Source organism: Botrytis sinoallii (assembly GCF_014898435.1).
Source record: "Botrytis sinoallii strain Bc 23 chromosome Unknown BSIN_008, whole genome shotgun sequence".
NCBI classification, from domain to species: Eukaryota; Fungi; Ascomycota; class Leotiomycetes; order Helotiales; family Sclerotiniaceae; genus Botrytis; species Botrytis sinoallii.
This window is the reverse complement of record NW_024066035.1, coordinates 1,812,177-1,828,307: the sequence shown is the minus strand read 5'-3', so window position 1 is coordinate 1,828,307 and position 16,131 is coordinate 1,812,177. Positions and strand designations below refer to the sequence as shown.

At 43.4% G+C, this 16,131-nt stretch overlaps 3 protein-coding genes across 3 annotated transcripts; all 3 read left to right on the top strand.

Moving 5' to 3' along the window:
• Window positions 1-503: 503 nt before the first annotated feature.
• On the top strand, window positions 504-2,357 carry EAF02_005528 (uncharacterized protein; the record flags this gene model as incomplete). The annotated part of the gene is made up of 2 exons (XM_038901576.1): window positions 504-663; window positions 721-2,357. The coding sequence occupies 2 exons, from the start codon at window positions 504-506 to the stop codon at window positions 2,355-2,357; spliced, it is 1,797 nt and encodes a 598-aa protein (XP_038758916.1).
• A 1,275-nt stretch (window positions 2,358-3,632) lies between these two features.
• On the top strand, window positions 3,633-10,236 carry EAF02_005527 (uncharacterized protein; the record flags this gene model as incomplete). The annotated part of the gene is made up of 3 exons (XM_038901575.1): window positions 3,633-3,797; window positions 3,862-10,158; window positions 10,219-10,236. The coding sequence occupies 3 exons, from the start codon at window positions 3,633-3,635 to the stop codon at window positions 10,234-10,236; spliced, it is 6,480 nt and encodes a 2,159-aa protein (XP_038758915.1).
• Window positions 10,237-14,360: 4,124 nt separating this feature from the next.
• On the top strand, window positions 14,361-15,109 carry EAF02_005526 (uncharacterized protein; the record flags this gene model as incomplete). The annotated part of the gene is made up of 3 exons (XM_038901574.1): window positions 14,361-14,457; window positions 14,515-14,852; window positions 15,035-15,109. 3 exons carry the CDS (start codon window positions 14,361-14,363, stop codon window positions 15,107-15,109), a joined length of 510 nt encoding a protein of 169 aa, XP_038758914.1.
• Between the last annotated feature and the right edge of the window lie 1,022 nt (window positions 15,110-16,131).

Here is a 16,131-nt window from a genome sequence, read left to right as displayed (position 1 = left end):
GATTTTGACTCTCTTATTGATGTATAATTCAGTCTTGTTGTATAAGAAATTAAAAGACCCTCTCCAAAATAATACGATGATGTATCAAAGCCTACCTAGTATGGATACGGTCTGACAAAACCCAGGAAGACCCTCGACCTTTACTAATAAAGATTAATCGTGGATAGGGTCAACTTTAGAAACTCTTACCAAATGCTTATCGCTCTTATCGGAAGGACCCCCGCCATCCCCCATTCCTGCTTTGGTGCAACACCAACTACCTACCTATTCTGTAATCTTTAGCGATGATTCATTATACCAAAGTGATTTGAGATTGATATTCGAAGATTTGTTAGTGGAGTGAGGAGATAATTAGAAATTAGTTTGTGTCCACTCTTTGAGCCTTCAGATACTCAAATAGTTGTGTTAGCCACTTCCCAAGCTTACCTAGCTATTCTGCTTCTCCTGTCATCAAGCTCTTATATGTCAACAGTCCATCAATCAAGTCAAATTGCTCTACAATCATGTCTAATAGAGTCAGAGACCTCCCATGGCCATCCACAATACCAGACGATGAATATGCCGAAATAGCTGCTGGTCTTCCTGCAAAAGATGAACCGTTCATTAACAAGTACATTGGTGGAAGGGAAGCACTTATAGACCAGGAGAAACAGCAGCGCAGTGGTTCGTAACATCTCTTCATACTACAAATTCGTCACTTACTTATATTTTTGACAACAGACTATGCATTCAGATCCGCTCTCTCACCTCTTGCGCAAGAAGCCTGCAACATTGTCTCCCGAATCCGTCTCGAAGAACAAGCCTCTACGTGGACTTCGGAATTCGAGGACCATGTTGCGCAAGAAACGGGGAAGAATATATATCCAGGTATGATGTTCAGTCTGGCAAAGGAAAGGATGGAGAAGACGAAATTATGGCAGATTGTAAAAAAGATGCCCAAGGGCGCGCTTTTGCATGCGCATATGGATGCGATGGTTGATTATGATTTCTTGTTTGAAGAAATGCTGAAGACAGAGGGCATGTGCATTTTCTGTGATCGAGCTTTAGATTCGCCTGGAAGTAGGGAGGCGGGGCCCGTTAAGTTTAGGTTCAGGAAGAATGGAGATGGAGAAGGTGCAGAAATTTGGAAGGAGGGCTATAAACCATTTAGCTTTGTGCCCTTGAAGGATGCTGCGGAGGCTTTTCCTGAAGGTGGACGAGAGGGATTCTTACGTTGGCTTCGAAGTCGATGCACCATTACTGATACTGAATCTATCGAACATCATCACGGCGTTGATGCAGTCTGGAGGAAGTTCTCTTCGGTTTTTACGATTTTGAACACAGTCATCTTCTATGAGCCTATATTCAAGGCATTCATGAAGAGAATGATGCAGACTTTACTTGCTGATGGTGTCAAATGGGTGGATTTACGACTGGCTTTCACATTCTTTTATTACCGTGAAGGTCAAGAGATAGCAGATGATACATACAGCAACATGTTCAAAGTTTTCGGAGAGGAAATTGAGAAGTTCAAGGCATCAGAAGAGGGTAAGGGATTCTGGGGAGCAAGGATGATTTGGACTGGTCTTCGAGTTTTGGATACAAGAAAGATCGTAGAAGATATGGATGCTTGTTTAACAATCAAGATGACTTACCCGGATCTCATATCCGGATATGATCTTGTTGGCCAAGAAGATGCTGGAAGACCATTAAAAGATCTTCTGCCAGAGCTTTTCTGGTTCAAGAAGCAGTGTGCGCAAGAAGGAGTCGAAATCCCTTTCTTCTTTCATGCAGGAGAATGTCTTGGTGATGGTAGCGATACTGATCAGAATCTCTTCGATGCTGTTCTACTCGGAACTCGTCGCATTGGTCATGGATTTTCCTTATACAAGCATCCTTTATTGATTGATTTGGTCAAGGAAAAGAAAATTCTCGTAGAGAGTTGTCCAATTTCGAACGAGGTCCTTCGCCTCTGCGCTTCGATCATGTCACATCCTCTACCAGCGCTTCTCGCACGAGGAGTTTCCTGCTCTCTCTGTAACGATGACCCTTCGATTCTTGGTCAGGATGTTAATGGTATGACGCATGATTTCTGGCAAGCTCTGCAAGGCTGGGATAATCTTGGACTTGCTGGCCTAGGTTCACTGGCTGAAAACAGTGTAAGATGGGCAGCATTCGAGGATCAAAGCGCTGGCAAATGGTTAGAGGATGTTAAGGAAGCTTCGATGGGTAACGGTGTGAGAGCGAAGAGATTGCAAGAATGGAGCGTGGAGTGGGAACAATTTTGCTTGTGGATAGTAACGGAGTTTGGAGACGATGAAGATAGTGCGAGAAAAATCAGAGAAGATGGGGATGGTCCATTGGCTGCTCAGGATTAAATTGAGCATGTCCGATGATAAAAATTTTCTATTCGGAGTTGATGGGTTTTGCGTTAGGGAAGCATGTGCATTCAACACGGCGATTTAGGTCATGATTAGGGAGGGTCACGATTAGGGAGGGTCACGATACCCTCGACTGGAAGTCGATATTCAACATTACAATCATCTATATAGAAATCAGATAAAAACAGCACCTTTCGAAGCTTTTGTTATTTCAGCTAATGCCACGCAATCGTGTAGTTGTACGGAAGTTAAATAGCTCCAAGGTTCCAAGGTTTCCTCATCCATTATGGTCACGCACGAGGGTCATTATTGATTGTACGATTTATGGTTTACACTTTGAATAACAACAATTCTGGTGTGCGTTGTACATGTAGTCATTGTATATAAGTCTTGGAGTCTGTCTTGTATGGAATACTTTTCCTCCTCTCTCTTTTCTTCCACCTCTCTTTCAAAAGCTTCTTCTATTCAGACCCTCCTTCTAAACCTTCTTCCCAAACGTCAAAGGGCCCCAGATCATATCATATGATCATACATGGACACTAACGAAACACATAAGGTTAGCTTTATATATAAAACATGGGTATAGTTCTATATAAACCTAATACAGAACAAGAGTGCCCTTACAATATACAAAACCCAAAACCCTCTGCATGATGATTTTCTCGTAGGCTCTGAAACATAGAAGAAATACCTTGTAGAATCTCAATATGTGTAGAATATAACAATTGGTTCGACAAGAAAAACGAATCCAATCATTTAGCCAATGCTGTGTACTAATGTGACAGTAAGCCATACCCGCACGAGGAAATTTAAACAGTCTCTTATCGATAAGGACATCGCCCGAAAACAATCACTTGCCCTCCACATACATCCTAGTTATCTTCTACCTAAATCAACTTTCCACCTTTCCACCCATTACTGAACCATTCAAAAGTACCTACCATTAGGTACGGTAGGGAATCTTCATCAACAGTGGCAACGGTCTGTTGACCAACACATTCACTTATCATTATTGATATATTTGTACGGTAGCGACTTTAAAATCTGAGGGTACGGTCAAGTATGATTCCCATCTTGCCCCGGACAATATCAGTGCACAAGGTCGACGTCAGGAGCCGCCCTTCCTCTTCTTAAGATAAAACCATCCATCAAATACGCCGAAACTTCTGATTTTCTTTCTTATCGGTGTTCTTTAAGACACTATTGCTTAGAGGCGTTGATTTCTTTTAATAACTTTTAATACTCCCTTGCATAACGAAGTCGCAAGCAACAATGCCTTCTTATTTCCAATTTTCCTCGATGCCCAAACGATTACTCCAATATGCGCTTTCTAGTTTGGAAGTCTTTGAGACGGATGCATTGGATTTAGAAAATTTGGATATTGCGTGGGGGAAAAATAGCACGTTTGAATTTAAGGATGTTGGGTTGAGATTAAAGGTAACTGTTATATCATGATCTTGACGTCGAGGATGAGGATGTCATGCTGACATGCAAGGTGTAGAAACTCGAGACTTTACTACAACTTCCTTCCACGATCGCATTAAGTAAAGCGAAAGTTTTACTGCTGCGGATTACGATACCGGTCGATATATATAGCAGTCCGATATTGGTCGAAGTTGATGGAGTGGATGTGCAGTTGAGGGTTAGGGAGGAGAAGGGTGCATATAATTCACGGACGAACCATGACAGGTTAAGGAAGAGATCTTTATCGAGAAACCAGGACCTAGATCCCACACTTCCGACTGCAGAGGACATCGCGGCATCATTTCTACAAACGGAATCGAGAGAAGACAAGGAAGAGTTGGAAGCCGCAATTCTTGGGGAGACGCAGGATGCATCAGAGTCTGTTACATCTAATGAGGGAGGAGACTCACCTGTTGGAACTGGGACGGCTCTCTCCTTACCGGCATTCATGGCTAGATTTTTGCAGGGCATTGTGGACAGGCTACAAGTACGGGTGCATGGGATTACTTTCAATGTGGATCTCGATATTCCTGCAGAAGGGCCGACGCCAAACCGTACCACGGATCCAGTAACAGTTCAGTTGAAGATTGACGATGTCGATATCGAGGGAGTTACGCATGATATTGAGTCTACCCAGACGAGAGGGGGGAAGGACATAGCCTCGTTATTCAAGGAGGGAAAGAGACTGATCTGTCTCAGCAATATTCAAGGAGCACTTATCACAGAGGCAAATTTATTCCAGACTCTCTCTCGATCATCCTCCATTGTATCGCCAATACCTCCGCACTCTGACATAACCGAATCAAGGCGGGCTACAGAAAATAAGCGATCATCAGAAGAAACACAAACTATATCTGTGGAAAGTATGGGTGCATTCGATCGAGTTGCTTCCCCTAGTCCCCCCTCATCTCCTGCTTCGTCACTACGAGTCTCCGAATCTTCACTGCCAGAAATAAGACGTCCTTCACCGCCCTTAAGGCCCGTGAAAACCTCGCCAGTTGTTAAAGGCTCGACTGTTGCTAATGATAGTGGACGATTTGACGATGCATCAGAAGATGGACATTCCAGTCCTTCCGGCAGCGAGCATGGGGATATCGATAACAGCGAGATGGGAGATAGCTTGCTTCAAAGCTCAGCAATTCTTGATCAAGTTACCGACTCCCTACTTTTGGATCATCCTGAGGGAGATGATATGAGATCTTCATTATCGCAATCTGAGCATAGCACACATGGCGAAAATTCACGCGCTTCAACGCCAAGGGCCTCTGCTCATATTACCTCGCCCTCTAGCCAGACTCCAGAAGTCAATGCATTCCACAGCGTTAACAGAGCTCACAACATGTTACAATCTACCATGCTACCACCCAGAGCTCATACTAGATTTTCTGTGGAGCGAATATCTCATTCACAGCCGACACTTCCGTCCAATACTGCGCCAATTGATCGGACTTTTTTGGTTCAGCAGTCTGGGGTTCCGTCGGAAGATTCTATGAGTGAAAGTAGCAGCTCGACTTTCAACGAGGAGATTGGAGATGATCTTGCGCAGTCTCAATTATTCAGTCACGAAGAGGCTGAGAGCATGTACATGAGTGCGGTCTCATTTACTTCTGCTGCTCCAATCCCCGGTGGGTGGGCAGATTCAGGCACTGATAGCGAAGATGCAAGATCTCCACCACTTACTCCAAGAGACTACAGTCCACGAGTGGAAAAGCTCGACAATCTTGAACATGCTCGCCATTTTATTCCTTCGGATGGCACGTCAGATCTTGGGTTTCTTGAGCAATCCACGATCTTGCCCTCAGGCTCACAAAATGCTTTAAATAGAAGCACAGGTTCTATTCGCCCGGAAACTTCACGCCAGTCTCAGCTCTTACACAAAATTTCGAGCGATGTCTCAGTGAAGTCTACTGTTGCTTCTGGTGACTATAACCGAATGACGAAGCAGATCTTCAGTCTTGATCAAGTCGCTATCTATATTCCGGCGATGAATGATCCTTCTTCTGACCCTGTAGATGCAGCTGCTGAATCAGCACTATTCGGCAGCACTTTTGATGGCCACAGTGACTCACAATCAAACACAATGGATCTTCCTGGGGCATTTTCTACCCATCTACCCAAAGCCCAACACACACGGTCGTCGCCTAAACCAACAGCTAGAATTCCAGTACAGCCACCGCAGAAGCTTGAAGAGAACAAATCAATCGAGGTTGACGTAGGAAATCTACTGGCTCAATTCGATGTATCTGTGGGCAGACTTATATATAAGCTTGTTTGCCAGATTCAAGGGTCTATGAAAAAGAAGACACAAGCGACTACTGTGTCAAGTAAGCTTACGTCTAGCTCTCCTGAACCTCATCTCAGGGTTAGTGCTCAAACCATATCACTGAAGTTCTTGGAAAATCTCAAGGGTACTTTGGGTTCACGGATTGCAGAACCACAGACGAAGTCATCGGATTCGGATGTTCTTCTCAAGACCACAATCAAGGGGCTCAATGTCTCTAGAGATCCTTCGGGCAATACTACCAAGACTAGCATAACACTACAGAAGTTCATTTTTGGCTACGCCCAAGAAAACATAATTTCTTTTGACGCGGGTCTTCAAATGAGAGCTTCTACTCGTGATCTTGCTGCTTCTGCTGGCATCGACGTGTCTGCCAACATATACCAAAGTCATGACAGTACTCGATTTGAGGTCCATACGCTGCCCCTGCATGTGGCGGTTGACCTACAGCATCTTGATGAGACTTTTAGCTGGTTTGGTGGGTTGAGCAGCGTACTCAACCTTGGTAGCTCGATGGCGTCGAACTCGACAGTCACTTCCAGCCCAGTAATAAAGCCGAAGACGAAAGGCGTAAAATTCAATACGCCTATCGAACCTGATGATCAAACAGTGGCGGTGCAGAACAAGGCAGATGTTAGGATCGGCGGGTTGATTCTTGACTTGGTGGGCACTGAATGCAGCGTGGGAGTTGAAACTTCTGCTGTGAAGTTGATCAGTCGTGAGGAAGGAATCGGTATTGGTATTGATAAGATTAGATTGTCTGGGCCACATCTCAAGCATTCCGTTGACGATCCTGCCATTGCTATTGACGTTTCCACGACGCGCATTGAGTTCTTGAACTCACCCAAGGACAACGATATAGATCGATTGTTGGCATTAATCGCACCATCGAATTCAAAGTATGATCAAGATGATGATATCCTTCTTGATACTTTGCTTCGTCAAAGACAGCAAGGATCTGTACTCCGACTTACTGTGGATGATCTACAGGCCAAAATTGGCAGGTTGCACGAGTTGAGTTATCTTCCAGAATTGGGTGAAGAGGTCGCAAGACTATCCACAGTTACGAAGTATTTGCCTGACGATGATAGACCGGGTCTTTTGTCCTTAGTCAAGGTAAAGAAGCTCGGTGTCGACGTCGATGTCAACAATACTGTAGGTAGTCTTCAGCTCAAAGCTACTGATTTGGATATGGCGCAGATCCCTATACCATCACTAGTAGCGTTAAGTGTCGGCACGGTTTCTGCTTATCGAAACCATTCTGAGGAGCTGATCGGTGCGGGCACAGATCAAGTATTCAATAGGCCAGAATTACGAATTCCAAGCATTATGGCTCGATTGATTGGTGATGAGATGGAGCCTATTGTGAAAATCAAAATGTGGAATCTGAGAGTCGAATATCGCGTTCCTACACTCATGGTACTGCTCGGACTGGCGGATACTGCAACTGGGAATGAGATGTCAGCCAGCATTACAGCGTCAGTCGCTACATTGAGGGACTTAGCACAGCCACCAACTCCAAAGGGTAAGGAGAAAAGTGTTGAAAACCCCCCCGCGTCTAGTAGTCCAGCTAAGCCAATGGCCATTGATGTCGTTCTAAAAGACTGCGTCATGGGTCTCAATCCCTTGGGCTTGCCTTCGAAAATTCTCGCCGTATTGACCGAAGCACATGTGGTTGCAGTTTTACCAAAGAATCAGAACGCAAGTGTCACAGCTGAGTTAAGCAAGGCTTCTCTTATGGTCATTGACAATGTTGCTCATCTTGCAAGTAATGTGCAATCAGAACATAAAAGGAATTCCTTTAATGGTGGCAGTAATCAAGTGGCAGATCTCACTTCAGCGGGTTATGTGTCAATCAGCTATATTTCGTCTGCAAAAGCCACCGTTCTTCTTTCCGTTGACGATGATGGCCAGAATTGTCTTGATGTCGAATTGCGAGATGATCTCTTCGTACTTGAATCATGTGCCGACTCCACCCAAACATTGATCAGCGTGCTTGGTAAATTGGCTCCACCAGGAAAAGCACCGAGAAAGGAGGAGAACACCTATCAAACAAAGGTTGTTCCACTTAACAATCTTCTGGCCTCTGTATCAATAGATGCTTTTGGAACTCCTGAAGGTCAATACGAATTTAGCAATGATTTCACAGAGCTTGGGGACTTGGCTGAAGAAGGTGGAAGCGAACTCGGTTTCGATTCCGATTACTGCAAAGGTGGATCCGACGATGGGTATAAAGAAGCTGTCCTTGACGATTCAGAGGATTCATTAGCGTCTCTGAACCTCACCGCACGCGATACTCGGGATGGTGTTTTACTGGATAGCTTTGTGGAAGAGCCGGAAATTGATGACATAGCTCTATCGTTCCACGAGGATCATTTTGGGACAGGCACATCACTAGAGCAGTCCGCTCATAGGTGGAACTCGGCGAAGAATACCTATGATACATCCAACTACAGCAAGGTCAAGAAGAGCCCATTGAGGGTACGCGTACGAGATGTACATATCATCTGGAATCTGTTTGATGGCTATGATTGGCAAGATACTCGGGATACAATCTCCAAAGCTGTACAAGATATCGAATTCAAAGCCATTGAAAAGCGTGCTCGGAATGAAAGACGCTCAACTTGGGAGCAGGATATCGATGATGACGAAGATACTGAGCGTGGAACCTTCTTGCTCAACTCAATGTGGATCGACATTCCCAACAGTCGTGATCCCCGTGAACTCGCTGCAGCTATCAACCAACAGCTGAACGATAATGCTACCGAGACGGAGTCGATAGCAACCACGAGTTATACTGTCACTCCAAGCAGACAAGGGGGCGGGCGCGCAGCCAAGAAGCTTCGACTCAATCGAACTAAACATCATAAGATTGCATTCGAGTTGAAAGGAGTCTGTGTCGACCTTGTGACTTTCCCACCTTTCAGTGGTGAAACTCAGAGTTCCATTGATGTTCGTGTGCATGATCTCGAGGTGTTTGATAACATTCGTACCTCGACCTGGAGAAAATTTGCTACTTACATGCAAGATGCAGGCGAGAGAGAAAAGGGATCAAATATGGTTCACATCGAGATCATGAATGTGAAACCTGTTCCGACACTTGCTGCAACTGAGATGGTCATCAAAGTGACTATTCTTCCACTTCGTCTCCACGTTGATCAAGATGCTCTTGACTTCATCACCAGATTTTTCGAATTCAAGGTGGAATCGGATTTTGAACCTGAAGCTCCGGGCGAGAAACCATTTCTACAAAGAGTGGAAGTTAATTCCATTGATGTAAAATTGGATTTCAAGCCAAAACGTGTCGACTACTCTGGTCTTCGTTCCGGTCGCACGACGGAATTCATGAACTTCATGATCCTCGATGGAGCTGATCTGACTCTCAGACATTGTATCATTCACGGTTGTTCGGGGTTCGACAAGATGGGCCAAGTTCTCAATGACATTTGGACGCCAGATGTCAAAGAACATCAACTTCCCGGTATTTTGGCCGGATTGGCCCCAGTTCGTTCAATCGTCAACGTCGGAAGTGGCTTCAAAGATCTTGTGGTGGTACCCATGAACGAATACAAGAAGGATGGAAGAATCGTTCGGAACATCTCCAGAGGCGCCGCCATATTTGCCAAAACCACGGGTACTGAACTCGTCAAACTCGGTGCTAAAGTTGCCGTTGGTGTACAAACCGTTCTACAAGGGGCTGAGGGTCTTCTTGGGCCCCAAGATACCGCTCCATCCCACGGCAATTCCAGCGATGACGAAGATGAACGCAAGCAAATCTCGCTTTATGCCAATCAACCGGTTGGTGTAATGCAGGGCCTCAGGGGCGGGTACGCTAGTTTACAGCGAGATCTGATCATGGCTCGAGATGCAATTATCGCAGTTCCGGGAGAAGTTATGGAAGATGGTAATGCGAAGGGGGTCTTGAAGGCCGTAAGGAAACATGCTCCTACTGTGATATTGAGACCAGTGATTGGAGTGGCAAAGGGAGCTGGACAAGTGTTGATGGGGGCTACGAATACTTTGGACAAGAAAAATCTCGAGAGGGTTGATGCTGTAGGTTTTATTTCCATGTTTTATATTTCTGATGAAATGATTTACTAACTTGCCATTCAGAAATATAAAAAGCATTGAGCTTCTCCCCGTAGCCAACTCACTTTTCACAAAGACTGCGTGAAATAGGAGGAAACGCAGAATAAACAATCACAAATGTTAAGGAAGGGTTTGAAATTGATGTCATGGTATATTTGTTTGAATTGCGAGATTGCACAAGTGCAAGCATAGCGAAGGGGGTTTCTGTATGAGCATTGAGAATGGTGCATTTTCCTTTTCTTGATTACTGGTCATTCTTCCTTCTCCTATAGAGTTGGCGGATGAAGCCTGGAGTTGTTTCATGGTTCTGGGTTTGGGTTAGGAATTTTTATCTACGGATTGGGTGCTTGGGTCGGGTTGGGATGGATTATTTAGGATGGGATGGGATGGATCAGTATGCAGACTGGGAGTGTGATAGGATGCGATTGGGAATAACAAGATTATATTAGATTGGTTTTGATTTTGAATTTTGATGGAATTGGGGAGTGGGTGTAGGTGGAGAGGGGTTAGGGGATGAGATGAGATGGATGAGGAGGTATATGAATATATGGTACGTACATATACATAATTAGATTATTTGGAATGGATCGAGATGAAACCAGATAAGATGTATAGTTTGTGTATGAATGAGGAGTAGACTTGATATTGTGAATTTTGAAGAGATGAGTGGATGGATGGACTATAATGAGTGGTTGGCGGTGGGAGTGGTGGTGATGGTAGTTATTTCTTGTGAGTTCGCTGGGGGGGGGGGGGGGTGGTGAGGATTTGTTGGTTGGTTGGGTTAGATTAGATGGAGTGTGGGTTGGATGTAATATAGTTATAGGATTGGTTGGATTTAAGAGAGTTATCGGATTGGTTTGAGTATAGCGTAGTGTAGTATAGTGCATATAATATAATATCTATAAAAAGGGGAGAGAATGAATGAGAGAGAGAGGGAGGGAGGTGTCTCAAAACAGGATAGGATAAGATAGAATAGATAGACGAATAGTATTATAGGGATGGAATATACGTATTACATTATCTCACATTAATACTAAAAGTGTATCATCTACAACCTTAGGGGCTATTCAGAAGAGAAAGAGAGAAACCCAAGACCGGAATGGAATACTAGCGAACGAAGCTCTTCCATAATGTAATCTTACTGTATTGATTTCTTTGCGATATCAAGGACAAAGGAAAGGGAATGAATGATATTGGAAATGAATCGTATTGTGATTGAGGGTTTATTTAGTGTGGTTGCTATGTAAATGTTATGCTTTTAGTTGTGGGTGATTTATTGGAGGATTTATATGTCATTTGGGAGAGGTCAATTTTGGCCTGTTTTGTCTGCTCTGGGTAGGAGGGATATTGTGTAAGAGTTAAGATTGAGGAATAGGGGGATTTGAGTTGAGTCTGTGGTTTAGATTAGGAGATTGGAGAGTGTTTGGATGTAGGTGTTTGATCTTGGGATGTTATTCATGCTTTCATCGAGGCTTGTTTGTGTGTCCAGAGTAATAATAATCTTAGGTCATCAAGATTTTTCCGGGGAAGCTGGAGAAGAAGATAGCAAAACTCGCTTGTATTTGTCACTTTGTTGCATATCTGAAGGTCTTGGTATTAGCTCTCTACGTATCTGTTAAGCTAATGTATCTAGATGTAGATATTAGATTAGCGATTCGGGTTCTGGTTGACGATGCATGGTTCGAATAACTGTACAGATGTCGACGGATTCGAGGCGCATATTGCGGTTCTTCGGATACTATAGCGGTGCAGATGGCGCATGCATGAAGAAAATCGGTAAAGGAAATCGTGGACGGTTTGATGCCGCTGTTGCCGATCGAATCAAAGGGATTGGGTAATGCAGGTTGTATGCAGGTTGATCGAAACGGAGAAATATATTTCATGGGTAGTGAGTCAGGATGCCTTGGGTGTGGAGTACCGGTAGAGGATTGTAGGATTTTGGAACTATCGTGAATGATCTTGTCAAATCTTTGAAAAATTTGATTCAAAGTTGGTTGATTATCAAACATATGATGTATGTGGCAAAAGTATACGATTTTGACTGTAGAGAATAAAGTTTGATGTACTCCACAGGGTCAATGGCGATTCAACGCCGATATACTCCGTTTGGCACGCAAGCTAAGAAAATGCTAATCGAAAAATCGAACAATCGAACACTTGTGGCTACATCTTTGGTGTGGTGGCTAGTGGCGCATGGAGTAAATATGGATGGCCTCGTAGCGTGGCATGAGTCAGGGTGGCTGAATGGTTCATAATCCACTCAGTCGTATGAAGGAGAAATGTTCGTGATTTCAAGCATCAGATAGTTAAAGGTTGTTTCTGAATTGCTTCATCATAGAAGCAATGTTTCGAATGTAGCTGAGTCGAGGATATGAGAGAGAAGAACAGATGTTCTTTGGTTCTTTGGTCTAATCACACCGGTACTCAGAAGACTCAGAAGTTGCGAGATATTTGGTAGAGAGCTCGAGGTAGATTATACGAAGTCCCCAGTAGTGTGATGCCATTGATGAGAGATAAGGCGGGATCGCTTTTCCTGGTAACCTTCACTTCGGGGTTTAGGGCCTCTTTTTGGAAAAGGGTACCAACATCCATGGATATGTCAAGAAATACCGTAACAATACTTTCCCGAGGCTTGACATCGCTTGTTTAGATAGATGGATGGATGGTACGAGGAGGAGCAGTCGATGGTAATATAGTACGGTATATACGAGAGAGAGTCGGGTATGTATGTAATCAATAATAGCTAATTCGGAACTCGATATAATAAGCAAGGCATTTTCTGGAATCTGGTCTTTTTGTCCAATCATGTGCCGTAATCCGGCTTTTCTACCAATGCTTGATAGATGGAATTGGCGATTCAGTTCTACGCCATGAACTTTCTCTGAGATACTCTGCCGGTAGTATGAGAGATGATCATCTTGTGCCAACCACCAATATATGATGATCGGTACTGTAATTTAAAGTCATTATTAGAATCCGTATGAGTGATTAATAGGTTCCAGATAAAAAGTGTATGAAGAATACTCTAGACCGGATAATGATATAGGGATGCAAGCATGATGTATTGATATATATCAATCTTTCCATGTCAAGGTATTTCCTTGAGCTTTTTGACTTTATGGAGAGGAAGTGAGGCGAATTCATGGGAGTGGAGAAAGACAGAGAGAGAGGAGTCAAGGAGACTTGGTCGTACATGGAGAGTGCGGAAGTAAGAGGGTGATGTGTGTCTTTAGTATAGAGGCTAGTGCTTTATAAGGCTAGCTCGGCTAGCCACTCGCTAGCACATGCTTTCAATCACGGAAAGGTGGATCTAGGGGACTCTTTAGATGATGGTTAGATTCACGACGGTGTTGAATTATGAATCAGACTAATTATCCATCCATGCGTCAAGTCAGTCAAGTGAAATGATATGTGTGATATGGAGATGATGGCATACGATGTACATTCATCGTACATACCTGGCTTCGTACATTGAACTCTGAATGGAGCCAAGCCCAGGTCTTGTTAGTTCACAGTCATGTGTAAGGTATTTATGGTATTTATTGTATTTATTGTATTTGTTATATATTTATAATCGTATTGATATATATATTGTATATAGTATATAGTATCTACATGTATATATACATATATATTCCATCCAACATCTTTCATTATTCCCCCTCAATCATCACATTCCATACCACTTCATCACAACTCCCAAACCGACGAAACAAATCCATCTCCTTTCATCCCCCATCAAGGAATGAGAAGTCGACAACAAACAGCTGCATTAAAGGATAATCCGACTATCGAAATCAAACCCCAATAACCCGATACCGCCTCGACTCCCGCCTCCAGATAAGACTTTTTTAGTACACTCCCAGTCACAGTCACAGTCACCAGTACCAATACTTACGGCAGATTACGTTCTCGTCTCCGGTCCTCGTCACAAGACACCCAATCGCATTGTCACCAAGAACCTTCGATTACTTTCTTCTTACGAATACAAGTACAACGAATACAACCAAGACAACGAATCTTCTTTTTCTTAATCATTTTCCAATTCCATTCAACAATTTCCTTTCTCCATTCATCAATCATCACAACTCTTTCATTTCTTCATTAATCTCATTGATAATATCCAAGTCCTCTTCAATCAACATACATACCATTAATCATCCATCATGTATACTCCTTCAAGCGCCACTTCATCCAGGTCCGCCTCTCCAGAACTACAATCGGAATCAATGCAAATCTTTGTTAAAGTCTTGTCCGGCGACAGTATGTTTATTCCCAAATCCATTCATTTTTAAAGTTCCCAACTAACTCGCTATTTAGCCATACCCATAACTGTTCCCGAAGATACCACCATCTCGAACCTCGCCCATCTCCTCTCTATCCGCACATCCTCGCCATCGTCATCACTTCGTCTCGTACACGCTGGAAGACATTTACAGCCATCTTCGACTCTCACCTCGAATAACATTACTCGAGACTCGACAATCCACGTTGCAGGGACACTAAGAGGCGGTATGCCACCCAAGAAGATTAAGTGTAATTACAAGGACTGCGGGGTGGCAGCACAAAGAATTGTAGGACACTGTGGTTTCTGTGAAGGCGAATTCTGTGGGAAGCACAGAATGTTGGAGGATCACAAGTGTGTGAAATTAGAAGACGTGAGTTGCCCTACTTCCGATGATGTATCTCTTGAATCTAGAACCGGGGAATCTGTTCTCAAAGGGGTATTTGATGAACCTAGAATGGGAGAACAGATTCAATGGTGGCAAGTTGGATTAGGAGATGTGCTTTCAGAAATCATGTGCGAAGATGGAATTGTGGCTGACTCATTTCATTACAGTGCAAGAAGGAATGTCATGACCGAAATGCAGCTCAACTAAATGCCGAGCGAACCCAAGTCATCAAGGGTATCTAGGCACCTCATTCTCTCCCGAGAAACGCATCCCGCCCGAGATTATGTACGGAGGGACAAGAGACATACCTGCTCGATCGTCATTTCGACCATCGAACTCTACTTTACATGGAATCCATGTCAGTAATCTAGGTTTCCCCAAAGTCGCTTTTAGCCACCAGCGATAATACATCTCGGGTTGAGATCACCTCTATTCACCCGCTCAACATACCAATTCTCTTCCTTTATATTATGGTTTTTAGCGGGCGTAAGGAATTAGCATATTTAACATCTTCGCTTCCATTCCATCAATTGTGTTTTCAAGTCCATCTATCTCTATTTCCTAGTGGCTATTGGGAGTTTCGATGGGTTTGATGCAATTAAAGGGGTGGCTGGCTTTAGGTGTATGGGTGGTAATATAGTTGAGGTTATCTTTCATGGGAGAGATAGGGTCGATTTGTTATAGTTTTTCAAATCAAATTACATATCCGCTTTTTTACAATTTAGCATTTTGAATTTTTGCTGAATGTTTCTGTCTTGTCGTGGTGGCCTTGCTAGTTGGCCTTGACCCCTGTGAATGATGTATTGCGGCTTTGGAACTTTGCGTGAGTACATGATCTCTATTCAAAGAATAGTGTGCTAGTATTATATCTTTAATCCCTGATTGTGATTTTACCTTTTTCAATATTATTTCTCATTTACATTTGTATTCTCTTCGATTTTTTTCTTCTTCGCAATTATGATTTTATCATGACGGCTCCTTTTAAGGTTTACATGGTGACGTCAATGTTAAGGGAAGGGGCTAGGAATTTGTCACTTGTAGTCATGTCCGATAAGTGAGAAGTCTCTTTTTCCTTTTTTTTCCCCCCTTTTTTTCTCAATTACATAAAGTCTCGGGAATGTAACCTTACAATACCTAAGGAAAGTTGTTCGGTAGTTTCTATTTCCTAGTCGATTTAGTGTAAGTTTGCACGCGCTAGTAAGTTGACTCGCTAGTAGGTTGACTCGTTTTATCCTCCTGGCGCGAGTGCTTGCATTGTTGAATT